Below are 18,951 nucleotides of genomic sequence, written 5' to 3'. Positions count from 1 at the left end.
AAAGAGAGGCTCCAACCCAAGTCAAACCTTACTCGTAAACTTCGTCTCCTTTCTCTTCGAGGGGTTCCCTAAACTCCTTAATAGAATGATGTCAAATATAGAAAGTGTATGATGATTAACACAAAACATATTAACACAACAAATTTCAACTTTAGATACTAAGTAACATGTGGTAATATAAGTATGTGTGATACTAAGTAACAAAAATATGTAGTTCTTCAATAATCCATATAAATTAGTTCTTTCGGAAACAAGATCGCACCACATGGATAAATTTTCCAATTAACACTGAGGAATAGAAGGTTAAATAAATATTCCAAAGGAATGGGAGTCCCCACCCAATTAAAATAAATGACAAAAAACGAAAAAAATTCAAAAACTGCATAAAGCGCAAGTTAGCTCCTCTCTATATTTCACGGTCACATACATTTCTGATTTCTCGTTTCCTTCGCGACCAATTCACAGCCAGTTCAAAATTCATACCCCTTCTCTCTCTAGATTTTCTCTCTCTACAATCCGATCCCGATTCTTCATCTCGAATTCGTATACGCTAAGAGGGAGAGCTTGGCGTCTCTGCAGGGATCTGATTTCATCTAGTAGGGTTTTTGAGTTTCTTGATTTGGTTTCGAAAGAAGTCTACCGCTACTATCATCAGCAGTTATGGCAACCATGGAGAGCTTGATTGGTTTAGTAAATCGTATACAAAGAGCTTGTACGGCTCTCGGTGACTACGGCGGCGGAGATTCCACTTTCTCTTCTCTTTGGGATGCCCTTCCATCCGTTGCAGTTGTCGGTGGTCAAGTATGTTTTATCTTCGATCTCCTTCACCTTTTATGCAAATTTGAATTTGTAGATAATTAAGTGTGTTTAAGACCGTTCTGATTTTGTTTGCGAGACGGCAGATTAAGATCGTCCTACCATGTTATTTGTTCGATCCGCTCATATTTCTGATGAAACGCGGTTTTACAACATTGTTTTCAGCAAGAGGGGAAAAATAGCCTTCTAGGTGTTCTAGGTGTCGGGTAAGAGGTGTAGCGACTGGTTGTCTAGATCTCTTCTATTTAGGCCGGCGATTGGATTGCAGTGATAAATAGAATTCATCTGGATATGCGTTTTGTGTGTGAGAGGGCACATAGCTCGGCAACATTTGTGAATACATGTTAGTATAATAGAGTATTAGATTGTTTACTGGCTTTGTTTGAAAACGTGGAAATCTTTACTTTGAACTTAAATTAAAACTCATGTTGTTAAGATCTAAAATTAAAGTTTTTCAAAACATAATTTTGTTTTCCCTGTAAAGTATTCGTTAGAGTTTTGAAGTTTTTTTGAGAGGAATTACCAATGAATTTAGGTTGGAGTGGGGGAGAGAACGCCAAAATGGATATGAAACTTTCAGATTTCTGGTTACTTGGTTTCTGTAGAAAATAGGAGACAGTTGTCTGACAATTATCCTTCTTGTTTCTTTCCATGTAGAGTACTTCATGCCTTCATATTTTGGTCAAAGTTGAAGCATCCTTTAAGTCTTTAACTTGTATTTGTTTGCAGTTCAAATTGTTTATCTATCTATTTACAGTTTATTTATGTAGTTCTACTTCTTCTATCTCAAATATTTATGCTTTGCTTGTTTGTAACCTGTAATTGACCTGATCACAGAGTTCTGGAAAGTCTTCAGTGTTGGAGAGCATTGTTGGCAGGGATTTTCTTCCTAGAGGATCTGGTTAGTTGTTTATTTCTTATTATCTTAAGCTCTATGATTATATTTTTTTCTTTCATTGGCCTCTTTAATGTCTTAATCAATAATGCATGTCTATATCAGGAATTGTCACAAGGCGTCCCTTGGTTTTGCAGCTACATAAGACAGAAGGGAGGCAGGAAGAGTATGCTGAGTTTGGACATTTGCCTCGCAGGCGTTTCACCGACTTTGGTATGTGAAGCGACTTCTTCTGATTTTTTACATTTTTTAAACAAGTTTAATTACTTTGTGGTATACTTCAACGCCTATTTAAGCTTTGTAGTGCATTATTGTAAGACACTAGTGTTCACTTGTAATTTTTTAACCTTTCTACAGCATTGGTACGCAAAGAAATTGCAGATGAAACAGACAGAATAACAGGGAAATCAAAACAAATCTCTCCAATTCCAATCCATCTCAGTATATACTCGCCACATGGTATGTCTTCTTGATATACAACATATAATCTTGTGCTATTCTGTTTTAAATAAATATCATGACCTGGTTTTCCCATGTTTAGTTATTTATGGGTTAAGTGCATGAAACATCAATGTACCTTTGTCGGTTTCTTTATTGTAGCCTCCTATTGTTATTTTTTGATATTATAAAGTTGTACTTTGAAAAATCTACTCGATTGTAGCAATGTCATAATTTTCATTGCTATATTGGGCAAGTTTTCCGAAGTGTAATGTCCTAATAAGAAAAAAAATTAAAGTAGAATGCTAGAATTGGGTGAATTTTTAAAAAATAATGGTTAAATAAGGAAAAAGGAATGTACAAAGCTATAAACTTGTAATAGAAAGAAATGAAAGTAGGATGCTATGATACACAAATATATAAAAGTACATTGCTATTTCTAACATTTAGCTCTGTAGTTGTATATGTCTGTCTTGATACTGATGCCTGAGCGTGTTTTCCTTATCCAGTTGTCAACTTAACATTGATTGATTTACCTGGATTGACAAAAATTGCTGTTGGTATATTCTCTCTACCTTTCCTCTTTGTTTTTGGATTCATTTGTTGGCATGAGATTCATCTAATATTAAATGCCAATTTTCTTTGCAGAGGGACAATCTGAAAATATTGTCGAAGACATTGAAAACATGGTGCGGCTTTACGTTGAGAAGGTAATGCTGTTTTTTCTTTTACTTTTGTTACTGATCTTTGACAAGTATTATTGGTTCTCTTCTCTATGTATGTATGTATGTATGTATGTATGTATGTGCATGCTTATTTGAGTAAAATGAAACTAATTTTACTCTGTATTAGTCACATGAAGCCATAGATAGATGGTAGTTGTGAGATTAGATAAACTCTGATATTTAAGAAAGAAGTTCACTATCCATAATGCTAGATATGTTTCATGGTTTACAGCCAAACTCGATTATTTTAGCAATATCTCCTGCCAATCAAGATATTGCCACATCAGATGCCATTAAACTCGCTAAGGAGGTGGATCCTACAGGTACCCTTACTTTACCATTATAACATATGTTGTTTTGCATATTATTATTTTGTGGTGCTATTTGATCTTTATAAACTTCTCGACTTGACTAGGTGAACGGACATTTGGAGTGCTGACAAAGCTTGATCTCATGGACAAAGGAACTAATGCTTTGGATGTAAGATCCCATCTTATCTCTTTCTCTTCACGGATTCCAAGGGAATTGGAATTCAAGATTGAATCCTTTAGATTTCATTAATCGTCAAGGAGCTCACTATGCCGTGGGGGGTGGAAGGAATTCAATTCCATTCCTTCTTTTCCCTTATTTGTTAAAAGAGCAGAATACCCCCAATTCCGATTCTGATGTGATGCTATTCTTTTATAGGTTCTTGAAGGCAGAGCTTATCGTCTTCAACATCCATGGGTGGGGATTGTGAATAGATCCCAAGCTGATATCAACAAAAACACTGATATGATGTATGCAAGGAGAAGGGAGAGGGAGTATTTTGCTACAAGTCCTGACTATGGACATTTGGCCAATAAAATGGGTTCAGAATATTTGGCGAAACTTCTGTCACAGGCATGTCCTCTTCATTTTTTATTTGTGCATGCTGCTTCTTGAACCTCATTGACTTTTAGCATATAGTTATTGCCATTAGAAGATGTTTTTTCAAGGTGTATGTACACTTGTTGCTGGAAAAGAGGGTGCTTAAATACTCTTGTTATTTGTGCTAAATGCAAAAAGTAACAACATACTTTTATTTATTATATCATCTTGGTTTTTATTCTTAACTATTACAACGATATGCTTTCAATTTTTTGATTAATAAGACATTGTAGTTGAAGAAACTACCCAATTATAACATTGTACTATTAATCTTTTTGTCATCAACACATTGTACTTTGAAGTTTCTACCCGATTATAACAGTGAAAATTGCTTTGTATTTGGACGGACATTATAATTGAACTGATTTTCAAATACAATGCTGTAATAGGAAAAAATGAAAGTAGAATACTATAATAAACAAATATATGTAAACACATTGCTATGGTAATATAAGTGGTGTTTGATTGGATAAAATGATGTCGGGTTAAGTTAAATGACATTTTAAAATATTTGAAAAAGTCACTGTGAATTTAGAGAAGTGGAAAGAATCAGTAAACGAGGGCAAATTTTGTAAAAAATGGACATAATGGGGAAAGCCTCACTTCCATGAGTGTTTGCATCAATTAAGACAGAAACCTCATGCAAGTCTTTTTCTCTTATGATACTCGATGCTTCTTTTGTTTTTTCACATGAAAAAGGATGGTTTTATTTATGCAGCATTTGGAAACTGTAATCAGACAAAAAATACCAGGCATCACTTCCTTGATAAACAAAGGTATCGATGAGATGGAGGCAGAGTTGGATCGTCTTGGGAGGCCGATTGCAGTTGATGCAGGGGTCAGCAGCTTTTCTAATTCCATCTATACTATAATTTATTATAATAAATGTGTCACTAACTAGTAACTGCTCTCTCTCTCTTTCAGGCTCAATTGTACACCATCTTGGAACTATGCCGTGCTTTTGACAAAATATTCAAGGAGCATCTAGATGGAGGGTAAGCATTAAATCAAAAAAACAAACAAACACTCATATATCAAATGAAAAAGAAGCAGCATCTTAATTTATGTAATTTAGCATTTGAAGTTGTTTGTAATTGTATTGTGTCAGGCGTCCTGGAGGTGACCGGATATATGGAGTATTTGACAACCAGCTTCCTGCTGCTTTGAGGAAACTTCCATTTGATAGGCATCTTTCCCTTCAGAATGTGAGGAAAATTGTTTCAGAAGCTGATGGTTACCAGCCACATTTGATTGCTCCTGAACAAGGTTACAGGCGTCTTATCGAGGGCTCATTGAATTATTTCAGGGGACCCGCTGAAGCTTCTGTTGATGCCGTAAGTCAGTCATTTCAAATACACTTTCATTTTGACATCGGTATAAATGACTTATGTGGAGATTTTTATTTATTATTTTAGGTGCATTTTGTCCTAAAAGAACTTGTCAGGAAGTCAATTGGAGAAACCGAGGTTAGATTCAACAAACATAATCGTCTTTTATGGCCTTTCTTAGGTTGTGATGTGTCTGACGGATGTCAATAGGACAGGAATTGCAATTTTTTTTGTTTGTCCCAATCAGAAAGCTTGGGCATGGATGCTTTCTTGATGTTTTTTCTGTGTATAAAGCCGTAAATGCCCTTTATCATTCTCATCATCGTGAATATCTGTAGAAGGCTCTTTGTGTCACGAATCATCCTGTTTAACAAACACAGGCTGCATTTGTTACACGGAACGGGAATCGAACAAACTTTCTAGGGATGATGTAAAATATAATGGCATTTATGTCAATTTACAGAAAAAAAGAACGAGAAATCGTGCATGCCCCACCTTTTTGATTGGGACAAAAAAATTTGCAATTCTTCTCCCATTGACATCGGTCTAAGTCCAAATCCAATGGATTCTGTCCGGTGTAACAGATGGGGCCCAGTAGAATTGATAGCATTTATGTTTAAATGGTAGTATTTAATTGTTTGAGGATAACAGGAATTGAGGCGGTTCCCAACTCTACAATCCACTCTTGCTGCAGCTGCTGGAGAAGCATTAGAAAAATTCCGCGATGAAAGTAAAAAAACAGTCATACGATTAGTGGACATGGAGTCTTCATATTTGACTGTTGATTTCTTCCGGAAACTTCCACAGGAAGTTGAGAAATTAGGGCCAGGCGGCCCTCCCCCGCCTTCAGACCGCAGAGCCTCATCTGCTGACCGCAAGAACCCGCCGCCTCCACCGCCTTCAGATCGTGGAATTCCAGGTGGTGACCGTGGAAATGCAGTTGACCCGCTGGGTGACCGTTATGCAGATGCACATTTTAGAAGGATAGGATCAAACGTATCGTCTTATATCGGTATGGTGTCTGATACGATTAAGAGCACGATTCCCAAGGCGGTTGTCTATTGTCAAGTTAAAGAAGCTAAGCAAAATCTACTCAACTACTTCTACACGCAGATTGGGAAAAAGGAGGTAATGGCTAATTGGCAATGCTTGTTATATTATGTTTTTCATTTGTAGATTATCTGTCTTATCTGTGAAGGAAACTTTTGATGGTGTAAATTTTCAGGGTAAACAACTGGCGGAGTTACTAGATGAGGATCCAAGTTTGATGTCTAAGAGACAAGACATTGCAAAACAACTTCAGTTATACAAATCAGCAAGGGACGAGATCGATTCTGTATCATGGGTGCGCTGAATCTGATTGATTACTAGGCTCTTTCTGGTGGACTTTTCTTGATGTCATTTTTTTGTTGCTCATTGTTTCACTTCACGCTTTATTCTTGATTTTTAATATGGATATATGCTTGCTACATATAGCAGTTGACTTTTCGACCCAAGAATATATGTTGTACGTCTATAGAGATCAACGTATTATTTCATGAATTTTTTGTTGGGTGATATCAATGTCATGTATTTGTTATATCGGTAAATTAGGCTCAAACCAGTTATAACATTGGTCAAAATTTTACAGCAAAAACACTTGTCCTTTATGTAACACTTCTGAATTGGTTTTGAATCAAAAGCCTTTGAGTGACCTTGTCTCTCGATGACTCAAAAGCCGTATAACTGTTACAAAGGTTAAGGAAATTGCTATCCTCAGAACCATTACGTGTTTGGAATTATTCAAAAACTTAATGTATTAATGCCAAGTGGTTATGTAATTTGAGTGTAGGGCGTGGGTCACAATGTTGAAGCCTGAAGGGGGTTTTAATTTTCCAATCCTGTTTGATACATCACTGCCCTCATCAGTTTTTATTATTCTTTTATTTCCACTATTTAAATTTTAAACCCATAACACATGAAACCATTCTTCTAACTCATTCAATTTTATTTTTCTTTTTATTAATTTTAAAGTTTAAGTTTACTAATTTAAATTAATTTTTTTTTAACTAAAGATAATATTTAGTTAAAAAGAAGATATTAAAAAAAGGTAAACTAAATCATAAAACGACAATTTTTGGGTCCATTTCTTCGAACCGGAGATATCGCAACACCATCATCTTACAATATCATATTGTGTAGTATAATGTAAGTGTACTTTAAATCCCATGTTTTGTTCAATGAGGTTTACCGTGCCAAATGTTGTATTATGCTCCAATATGATTTGAGGACCCCAAAAGCACTTCGGATGTCCTTGATTGCTGATTCTTATACCTCCTTGAACATTTTCTTTTTATCAGTAATGATGCGGAAAAATGATTTCACAAATACCATCCAACTTGGATATATCTTATTCTCAAGATAGGATCCATGTGTTGTCAATAAGACATCAAACATATCTTGAGAATGCTTGTATTACTCAAATATTCGTTCCAATGAATCAATAACTTAATCACTTATGTACCAAAATTATTGAATCATGAATGATTATTGAGGTGGAAATTCATATACTAGTTTTTGATGAATCACCGTAACTTGTCAAAAATGTCCCACTACCACATCAGTTTTTTATTTTTATTTTTCTCTATCTTTCTCGACCAGCAACGCACGGAAACCTTATCTTTTTCAACACATTCAATTAAAAAAAATACAAAACAATAAAGGTAAAATCTTAATTAGCAATAGAGTTACCGCCGATAACACTTCCTTTTCAACGGGTTGTTTAATTGGTTTCATTTATCCACTTCATCCTCTCTCTCTCTCTCTCTCTCTCTACTTTCTCTTTTTCATTTTCTCTTATACCATATGTTTTAAGACTTATACCTTAATTGTTTTGTATTTTTTCTAATGAATAGGTTGAGAATGATAAGATTTCCGTGTATTGTGGATTGAGAAAAAAAAAAAGACAAAAACTGACGTAACAATGGGTTTAGGGCCTGGGATCCTTAGGCACATTAGTTTTCCATTAACTTTTATTCAATAAAACATTGTCAAAAGATTAACCTTTTGAAAAAAATTATTTTTAAATTAACTAATTTATCATTTATCTATCTTAAATGTTTTATAAATCCGCTTATATAATTTATCATATTTTAAAACATGTCATATTTCTAGAAATATAAAAACCGATAAATCTTTTGCGTTTATAGTTGTAAAATAAAAGAAACGAACAAATATTATATGACTGCGTAAAAAATGACGTTCAACAATATGGTATCAAAAATATATACAATAATATAAAATAATATATATAAAAGATTAATCTTTTTTATAATTAATAAAATATATACCCTAATTATAAGCTTAGACCATATTCAACACACTTTCATTTTTTCTCCTAACAATGGAGTAAAAAATAGGGTAAATATTGTTTCATCTCCAACCTTATTATATTTTTACCCTATTTTTACCCCCCAAAAGTATATTCCATCCTTATAATTTATATAAATTGTCAAAACACACCCTTCTATTAATTTGTTTTTAACAAATATATAATCTATATTTTTTTTCATTACAATAATATTAAGTAAATAAGATTATATTTATAATACGTAATTATAAGCTTTTGTAAAATACGTTGTTGTGTTTTAAAATTTCAATATGTATATAAGTTTTAATATGAATTTAATAAACAAAAAACCAGCTTTATATTTATAATTAATTAATATAATTTAATATATTACATAATATTATAAGTATTAAATATTACATTTAAATAATAATTAATAGATAAAAAAAACCAGAAATATATAAGTATATAAAATGAGGAATTAAACCGACAACTCAAAGTTTATCCTCATTTTGGGTGAAATAAATAGTATAAGACCATATTTAATTTGTCGTCGTGTTATACTATGAATTTCAATGGGATATGGTTTGAAAGATATAAGGGAAAAAATAGAGGAAAAAAAAAAAAAAAAAAGAGGGAATTGAAAATGCTCTTAGTTTTTATTTTTATTTTTCATACATAACAACTTAAACAAACATTAGCCTTAGCCAAACATCAAGTTTTTCCAATGTAGCCTACTATCCTTTATCATTTTGAATTTTGAAAGGTTGTGGTGTGCATTATCTAAATCACCCAAATCTATGAACCTAACGTCCGTTCAGTTGAAATAAAGATATGAGAGCATTAAATACTGCAGTTGCCAGCAATCAGCATACATACAACGTACCCTTCTTGGCTTCTTCATTTCACGTGTCCATGCTTCATCCTCACATTCGTAACTTCAATGCGTTTTCTTCTCCACTTATCGTCTCATTCTCAATATATATACGTAATATATTATTTATATTTTTAAACATCAAACTTTCTGGTTACTTTTATGATATGCTAGTAGTGGTTGAAGATGCCCTCAAACATTATTATATAAATAGAGTACGTGGACAATTATTAGCCTATGCCAAGTGCAATAAATAAATATGTCCTCTTTTGTAACAAAAAGTAGCTATCATATTGACGTGAACATAGAATATCTAACATCTTTACAGGATTCCATGTTACATGTCAGTATTTCATTTAAGTTATGGATGTAAAATCTTTTACTGTTTACATTTCACCAAATTTTGATAAAACAATCATTACAGTTTTCTTTTTTTCAAATGGATCTTGAATTACAGCAAAAAAATAATTCAAGAGTGGGGCCCATGCTCTCAAGAGCCCAATGTACGAAATGAAGGTGGCCATTGCTTTTGGCCTTTGGTAGGTATGTATATGATCACACCCTTTTATCCATCCTCACCCACCTGTCAAATTCAATAAATACCAATTTTTTCACTCATTTCCGGATGACTGAACGCCCAACACCGTCGAGCGCCACCACCACCTCCTCTGTCAACTCAATTTCCAACCTTATCTTCACGGCGTAATCATCGGCTGCCTCAACTAATCGGAAGCATAATTTACGGAAGTATGTAAGTCTCTCTTTGGTCCTATCTGCGTAATATACGTGCTGATTTTAATTTGATTTGAGCTTTATTGTCGATTGATTCCGGCTTTGAACGTCGAACCTTTATCTGATTTTAGAATAGATTTCTCACACCTTCATGTTTAACAAATCGATGCTATTAATCGTCTACATCACTCGAATGCTATGTTATTATCACTATTTTATTAGATTATAATGATTGCTAGTTTTCGAACCTGCTCGTTTATCGATTCGACGTTCTTCACCTTCTAAATCACTCGAACTATGTGTTCATTTTCACACCTGCACCTTTAACGAGTCCACGTTCTTCACCGTTTAGCAACACATATGATGTGTGCGTGTATTGCGAACAGAACATTCGCAGTTTCTGTGATGATAATTAATAAGTCGATAACACTGTTTATTGAGCTTGAGACTGAATTCGGAATTTCGATGACTTGTACCTTGTGGAGTTGTGCTCTAAGGTTTATCCGTGTACAACCAAATTTGCATAGAGTAGATGCACATCTTGTTCCCTAGTTTAACTTTTATGGAAATCGGTATTCTGTGTGTGTGGTTTTTGATTTCTGAAACAGAGAAAACAAAGATGATGACTAGAAGGTGGTTTACAACCGCACTAAACACGTGCACTTGCCCAGTATGACTATCCAGCTTAAAAGTTTAGCACGTGTCAATTTTTGCATCAATAAAAAACTGCTTCCGGGACTTTCTTGATTAAAAAATTTGCTATTGGTGACAAATCTTATTGAATTTATTTTTTGTAAGGAATTTTGTCTTTGTCATCCAAGATTCCAAGGTATATCTGAATTTGACAGTTCAATGTTTGATCGTTAAAATAATATATAGTAGGTGAATTTTTTATTTTAATAAACCTGAATTGTGTGAATAATGAATATACACAGAATCTAAGTTTAATTTCATATAAATAATTAAATATCCTTCTACTTTTTATTTTTATATTTTTTAACTGGTGGAATCTAAATAACGTCTATAGTACTAACGAAAGGGATGAGACCTTTTATTAAGCTGTAAAGTCCCTTTCCATTCTGAATATTCATTTTTGTTTTCTTTTTAATATTATATTATTTTAATCTTTACACATACGGCGTACATGCTAGCTATACATCTGACCAACTTTTTAGGCACAAAACTGAAAAAGTTTTAAAATAACTTTTTGGGATGTTTTTGTCCTATCATATCATAAAAAGTTCACTTTATTTATTAAAAATACAAGAAGGAATTCAATTATGATATTTTATTATTCACATATTAAGAAATTTGGATTTATATGAATTTTTGCCTTCCATCCTAAAGACTTGAATGACGCGTTTATGGATTTAAGTTTACCAAAGTGTTCTTTGTTATTGAGCACAATATATCTTTTAGACATTTTTTTCATACTATTTATCTATTTTGCGACTGTTTCTATTTACCTTTTATTTATTGGTTTCTTTCTAGAAAAAAGACTTATTTCATTTTTGTTACCACACACATCTCTAACAACAAATAACTCTTATTTCACAAGTTTTATAAAATGAACCAATATGAAAACTGAAAAGTAACTGTGATGATGCCATGATGGGTATTATAGTCATTATGATGTAGTATCGATGTGTTGCTATCGTTACGTCTTTTCTTGCATCTTTTCCTGGATAGTGCTAGAGTACTGGTCAATGACCTGCTTTGACCAATGAGAATTTTTGTTCTTTTCTGTTGAACATTTTGGGGTAGTAATTTGTCATTTACTAGAAGGTAGTATGGGAATCAGTATATAATTTTAGATGTATTAGCCAATTTGATAGTGTAAACAAATTTGACAGACATATATATTTATTTTCTGAAGTCTTTTGACAAGCACAAACATGACCAATATGATATGGACAAGTAATTGGCATGACAAAAAAAATTCAGACACTAGAATTTTTTTAGCCAAATTTGGGAATGATATTTTACAGGTGGGTTGTCTTTATAGTGATTTGGCTACTCATGTTTAGTTTTAATTTGAAAAAGCAAGATTCTTTTAAAACAGTACACTACTGTTATGTTATGAAAGGATATGTACCTTAGTTGTTAATAGTTACAACACTTTCTTGATTAAAAAGTCATTTTGAAAGGTCCTATAATATATTATAGGTGAGGCCTCATTACAAACTAAATATAATACTATATTATTATATTTACTTATTGGTTTAATTTATGATATTATTTTATAAATAATGATATATTTAAAAAAATATTCAATTCATGATTAAATTAAAGTTAAAAATATAACGCATTGATAACTTAGCAATGATGTTTGATTGATAAATATGTATGTTTTAAATTTTGATTATTAAGAAATAATAACCTTGTAAAAAATCAGTTGATAAAAACTTAAAAAAAAAAAGCTTGTTGGGTAACATATTTATTTATATGGTAGTGGATTTTAATTTTAAGATGGATAGAACTCAAATAGTCTAATGCTTTTGTAGTTGATTTCAAGAACCATGAATCATGATATTCAAGCAAAACTACTTAGACGTGAAGAAGAAGAAGAAGAAGAAGAAGGTGACTTGAAAGGAAGAATATGGGATGAATCCCGAAAGATTTGGAGGGTTGCATTGCCAGGTGTCATATCAAGAGTTTGCGCATTTGGAACGGTTATCGTCACACAATCATTCATCGGCCACATCAGCGACTTAGATCTTGCTGGTTATGCCCTTGTCCAAACTCTTAGTGTCCGATTCGTCAATGGCATCCTTGTAAGTTTGTTCTTTAGTTATTTTTTAGTAAATTATATGTTTCCGTTAAATCTCACCAAATGCAGTACAACCTGTTCTGTTCTGTAATCATTCCATGCATCTGTAGTTAGGAATGTCGAGTGCAACCGAAACTCTGTGTGGTCAAGCCTTTGGAGCCGGTCAACACCACATGATGGGCATCTACCTACAACGATCCTGGATCGTTGATTTAATCACTCTAACCGTCCTCCTCCCGATCTTCATCTTCGCTACACAAATCTTCAAATTTTTAGGCGAAGACGAATCCGTATCAAACAGTAGCGGATACATTTCTCTATGGTTCATCCCTTTCGTTTACAATTTTGTGTTTAGTCTCACAATACAAATGTACCTTCAAGCACAGTTGAAGAACATGGTGATTGCATGGCTTTCGATTTTTCAATTCGGGATTCATATCCCTCTGTCGTTGCTTTTCGTGTATAAGTTGAACCTTGGAGTTGGTGGGGCCATGATTGCTTTGTCTATGTCCTCGTGGTTTCTTGTGATTGGAGAGTTTGTTTATATATTTGGTGGTTGGTGTCCGTATTCTTGGAGGGGGTTTACATCGGCTGCTTTTAAGGATCTGTTACCTGTTGTGAAGCTCTCGATATCTTCCGGTGTTATGGTCTGGTAATTAATCAGGAACAACCTTGTCTTTTCTACCGCTTCTGAAAAAATATGTGTTTTTGTTGTCAATAAAACTAAGTGACTTTTTTTTTTTTTGTATTTTTTAGCTTGGAGTTATGGTACAATGCTGTGCTGGTCTTGCTAGCGGGGTACATGGCAAATGCAGAAGTCGCGATATCCGCCTTCTCGATATGGTATCAAAATTGTTTTTTTTTTTTTTTATTTTTTATTTTTTATTTATAATTATATTTTGCTTTGATATGTGTTTCAGTTCTATCTTTTCTTAGAAATTTGCTGATGTGTTGAAATTTTGCAGCCTGAACATTAATGCGTGGGAGTTCATGATCAGCCTCGGTTTCTTAGGTGCTGCATGGTATGTATGTAACATATCAAATCATTCACAACGTTCATTTAGACATGGTTGAACAAACTTTCTAGGGCTATTTTCGATGACAAAAATGAGAAGGGTGTTTACGTCTTTTACATAAACAAGAAATCAAGAGTTGATCAGTTGCAATTTTTTGTCTTTATTGAGAATTAAACTAATGAATGCTAAACACAATACAACATGGTCCTTAAAATTCATGTTTTTTTTTTTTTTTTTTGTCTTTGTACATTATACATGTGTAACTGATGAACATTGAATATGCAGCGTCCGTGTTGCAAATGAATTAGGGAGAGGAAATGCGAAAGCAGCAAAGTTCTCGATTAAAGTGTTGTTGGGCACTTCTATTGCAATCGGAGTCTTTTTCTTCGTTGTTTGCTTAATTTTCAGAAAGAAACTGGCCTACTTGTTTACAGACGATGAAAGAGTCGCAGATACAGTATCAGACCTTTCTTTGCTCCTTTCTTTCTCGGTTTTACTCAACAGCATTTACCCGGTTCTCTCAGGTAATTAAATCACTTTTCTACTCTGTACTTTCACATGATGCTGTTAGGGGTTCGCTGATATGAATTATTTTTGTTTTCAGGGGTGGCGGTTGGAGCGGGAATGCAGGGTACAGTAGCGATAGTGAACCTTGTTTGCTTCTATGTGATTGGTATTCCAATGGGAGCTTTGCTGGGTTACATGACTAACCTCCAAGTAAAGGTATGCTGTATACATTATACAAACAGGACTTTTTTCCAAATATGGCTTCATGAGTTATGACAATTAATGATTGGGTAATGTGAGCAGGGTATATGGATTGGAATGATCGGTGGTGTTGTCACACAAACACTTGCGCTTGTGTATATGGCATGGGCAACCGATTGGGATGATCAGGTAATTTAATAAAAAAAATCTCGATTTCTTGGTGTTTTTATTATTGGCATTAAATATAAGTTTTAATTTGGGTGTATGTTGTAGGTTAAGAGGGCTTCGGAGAGGCTAAATCGATTTTACGTGAAGGCGTCTGATAATGATAATCAGGAGCAAATTCGTTAGAAAAAGTATAGTTTAAATTTTTTGGTAATAAATGTAATGTAACTTGATTCTGAAGTAGGTGTAGGTGTTGTTAAATGAATCGGTTATTTGTCTCATCATCATCCACTGCTGCTTTCATTTATCTGGTTTAAAATATATAATATAAATCAAGAATTGAAAGAATTCATTTAAAATAGCACTGCTCAAGAAATAGCCCAATGCATTTAAAATTAGATTCAAAAAAAAAAAAAAAAAAAAACAATCCCATTCTTTTTTTGAAGGGTAAATTACACGGATGGTCCCTGTGGTTTGGGGTAACCTGCGCGCCTAGTCCCTGAGCAAGATTTTTAACTCGGATGATTCGTAATGGTAAAATTCATAACCATCCTGGTCCCTCACTTAACATCCCGTCTAATTGCTCCGTTAAAACACCCCACGTGCAAGGCACGCAGGGGTATTTTTGTCTTTTTAAGTCACCCTGTCTTCTTTAAACATGGTTTATTTGTCTTCTTCCCCCATTTCTTTCTCAATCGCAGTCTTCTCCTCCCACCTTTCTTCTCACAGCCGATCAAACATGGTGAAATGCAATTGTGGTGCGATAGGCGTTATACGTACTTCAACTACGAAAAGAAACCCAGGTAGGGCATTTTATGCTTGCCCATTAGAGGTACGATGCTGGAATTGTTTTGGGGGATTTTCTATTGTAACCCTAGTATGCGTATGTGCTAATCGAAGCTATTCACAGTACAGGGACCAAGGTCTGGCTTTATTAAGTGGGTAGATGAAGAAAAGCATGGTCATGAGGCGGAAATAAAAAATGAGGGGCTTGAAATCCAAATTCTAGAACTTGAGGTCCAAAATCGGAATCTGAAGGCATTGTTAATAATCAGTTGGTTTTTGTTTTTTGGGATAGTTGTTTACAAGTTGTAGTGTTAGTTTTATGTTAATAATCAGTTGGTTTTTGTTTTTTGGGATAGTTGTTTACAAGTTGTAGTGTTAGTTTTAAGATCAACAGAAGTAGTTGTAGTTGTTTACAATGCCTTGTAATGAAACTTATTTGTATCAAGGGTACCCTTTTATCAATGAAAATGATATTTTGTTGAACTTGATTGTATTTTACAATTTGTGATGTATCTTGGGACATTGGTTAAACTACATTGCTAAAAGAAATCAAAAGATTACATTGACAAAAGCAGATGACCCAAATAAAAGCAAAACATATGACCAAAATAAAAGCAATGCCAAAAGCAGATGACCAAAATAAGCAAAACAGATGACCAAAATAAAAGCAATCAAAAGATTACATTGTTTGTCAAAGGCAAAGTACATTGCTAAAACTGGATACTATAATTACACCATTGTTTTTCAAAAGCAATTAACATAACCATCACAACACATAAATTAGTTCAAAAGAAGACAATGTTTGTCAACATCAACCAAAACAATACATAAGCACCTAAAAGCCACATTTATGGGACACCTTTCCCTTTTTTGCTAACACTTGCCCTCACTTTTGCACTTCCATCCTTCACTTTCGCACTTCCAGCACCACTATCATTCCTTGAAGTTTGTGATCCACCAGCCTTCACTTTTTCACTTCCAACCTTCACTTTTTCACTACCAGCACCACCAACAATCTTTGAAGTTTGTGATCCACCAACATTCCTTGAACTTTGAGAACCACCAGCCTTCTGTCCCTTGCAAGTCCTTGCATTATGCCCACTTTTGTTACACTTAGAACATGTCACTGATTTTTGTGCTCTTGACAATTGGTTACCTTTCACCAAATCCTCAACCTCCATGGCAGATCTCCTTCTCTTTTTCTTTGGTCTTCCAATGGGCACATGGTGTTTTGGAGGGAGTAAGGTTGTAGGGCATGTAGACTTCTCCCACATGTTCCTTCCATTGATTGGGTGAATTGTAAAAGAATACATATTCTTCCATGTTTCTAACCAATACGTTCGATGGACCCAATGTTCAGGTATCTTATCAATTTCTTTGTTCTTCAACATCTCCCACATACATGCTATTGCATGTGCACATGGTATCCCTATTAGTTCCCACCTTCTACATGAACATGTTTGTTGGCCCATATCTACCACAAACTGTTCCAAAAGATTTTTACTGACTTGATATTTCCCATTCCCACAAAAAACAGACCTTAACTGTGAAGCCTCTTTCTTCAGTTTTTCAACCCATATGGTAGCTGTAGGAGTCAAGGGACCTACAGCTTTATCAATTTCCTTTTGCAGTTACAATTTTCTTCACTAAGTACTCTCTAATGTACTCCAAACATGTAATGATTGGTACATCACGACCTTCAACAATCTTGCTATTTAGAGATTCACACATATTGTTAAGCATAGCATCTGTATGAGCTCTACCTAATAAATCATTAAAATATGTATGAGCTATTTAGAGTTTCACACATATTGCACAGCTACAAACTAATGATCTAACATTAAAATCTACCTGTAAAGTGTGAACGAGACCAATGTTGAGGAGGAATGTTTTTAAGCCACTCATACGCATCATTATTAAGTTTTCTAAGTTCCTCCATTGATCGTTGAAACTGTTGAATAGTAGATGCTTTTGCACAATCCCATAGCAAGTCTTTGAATTGCTTTGCCCTCCAATTAGCTTTCATGTTTTCATGGATATGACGAAGACAATAACGATGCTCAGCGCATGGAAACAACTTTGTTATAGCAGGTAACACTCCCTATATAATGGAAAATTGTATTAAAAGTATATCATATATAATGTATTAATTTGATATTCGAATTAATACCTTTTGTCTGTCTGTCATAAACGTAAAATTTGAGTTTGTTCCTAAACCCAAATCATCCCCTAGACAAGTTAGAAACCAAGTCCATGAGTTGGTACTCTCAGATTCCACAACAGCATAAGCCAGTGGATATGTTCCATTATTACCATCAATTCCCTACATAAGTAAAAAATTTACAATTAAAGCACCATCAATAACCTAAAATACAACTTTTTATAATATAAATGTAGTTCATATGAAAAAAGGTTACCATAGCTGAAAGTATTTGTCCTGGGTATGGACCCTTCATAAAAGCACCATCGAGACCAAGAAAGTCTCTTCTTCCAGCAGCAAATCCCTTTTTTAAAGGACCAAGACAGATGTATATGCGCTTGAAAGTTCTAGTTTCTGAATTTGGATTTGGTTCACGCTCTACATCAATCTTTACAGTCGTGTCTGGGTTATGTTTTTGAAGTTCTTGAACATAGTCTCTCAATAGAGCATACTGACCTCGATAATCCCCTCGCACCTGATTGAGAGCTTCAGTTCTAGCCCTAAACACTTTCATCTTGGAAACTCCCACTTGGTAATCACGTTGCAGTTGTTCTTGTAAAGCACGAATTGGAATAGTTGGGTTAGATTCCACCTGAGTTGTAATCTTTTTGGCAAGAAACTTATAAGTACACGCTTTAACATTCCGAGTTTGGAGACAACGATGTTCTTTGTTGTAAGACTTGACCATCCAGTTTGTATCACGTTTCCATTTACTAGCGTAGAGGCTCCACGGGCACTTCTCTTCATCTTCATTGTTGACTTCTTGTTGACCTTCCCCACTTTTGTCTAAGTTTCCCAGTTTTGGTATTGTCCCCCTACACACAACTCTTACCCTATTCTTGTCATTTTTTTCAAAACCAAGTTCCCTTTTTGTCTCAATAGCATGGACTTTAACTCTTTCTTTAAACTCTTGGGCTGTATTAATGGTTTGAAGGATATAAAATGGTTCAGCAACATTTGCTTCATCATTCTCATGAGCTCGTTGGATAGCTTTGATGGTCTTCTTTCGTTGACCAACTGGACCTTCATCCGAAGATGATCCTGACAAAAGTACCTCGTTATTTAGTACTTCATTAAGCTCTCCAACTTCATTCTCTTCTTGTACCACATTGTCATTCATACCTCCAACCCACTCTGCATCCATATCAATGTTATCATTGAAATCATTCATGTCAACTTCTACATCATCTAAGATGTTGTCATTGTCAACATAAAAGTCTATATCATCGGACTCACTAGATTTATAACCACTATCATCGTC

At 34.2% G+C, this 18,951-nt stretch overlaps 2 protein-coding genes across 3 annotated transcripts; both read left to right on the top strand.

Moving 5' to 3' along the window:
* The first annotated feature begins 407 nt into the window (after window positions 1–407).
* LOC145003748 (phragmoplastin DRP1E-like) lies at window positions 408–6,653 on the top strand. The gene is made up of 15 exons (XM_078962655.1): window positions 408–801; window positions 1,654–1,717; window positions 1,817–1,924; window positions 2,069–2,170; window positions 2,659–2,709; window positions 2,798–2,859; window positions 3,107–3,197; window positions 3,290–3,354; window positions 3,562–3,756; window positions 4,502–4,621; window positions 4,708–4,778; window positions 4,892–5,117; window positions 5,199–5,249; window positions 5,763–6,239; window positions 6,337–6,653. The coding sequence occupies exons 1-15, from the start codon at window positions 661–663 to the stop codon at window positions 6,463–6,465; spliced, it is 1,953 nt and encodes a 650-aa protein (XP_078818781.1). The 5' UTR covers window positions 408–660; the 3' UTR covers window positions 6,466–6,653.
* Window positions 6,654–9,840: 3,187 nt separating this feature from the next.
* On the top strand, window positions 9,841–15,838 carry LOC145004114 (protein DETOXIFICATION 24-like). Of its 2 annotated transcripts, none has more exons than XM_078963011.1 (9): window positions 9,841–10,064; window positions 12,550–12,819; window positions 12,926–13,467; window positions 13,572–13,658; window positions 13,781–13,837; window positions 14,117–14,355; window positions 14,436–14,554; window positions 14,642–14,728; window positions 14,813–15,838. In XM_078963011.1, exons 2-9 carry the CDS (start codon window positions 12,565–12,567, stop codon window positions 14,888–14,890), a joined length of 1,464 nt encoding a protein of 487 aa, XP_078819137.1. In that variant the 5' UTR covers window positions 9,841–10,064; window positions 12,550–12,564; the 3' UTR covers window positions 14,891–15,838. The 2 variants fall into 2 exon arrangements, with proteins under 2 accessions (XP_078819137.1, XP_078819138.1); XM_078963012.1 differs by having other exon boundaries at window positions 9,841–10,060; window positions 14,813–14,985.
* The last annotated feature ends 3,113 nt before the right edge of the window (window positions 15,839–18,951 follow it).

This window comes from Lactuca saligna, chromosome 7, assembly GCF_052625555.1.
Source record: "Lactuca saligna cultivar CGN05327 chromosome 7, ASM5262555v1, whole genome shotgun sequence".
NCBI lineage: Eukaryota > Viridiplantae > Streptophyta > Magnoliopsida > Asterales > Asteraceae > Lactuca > Lactuca saligna.
This window is presented reverse-complemented; position numbering and strand designations above follow the sequence as displayed.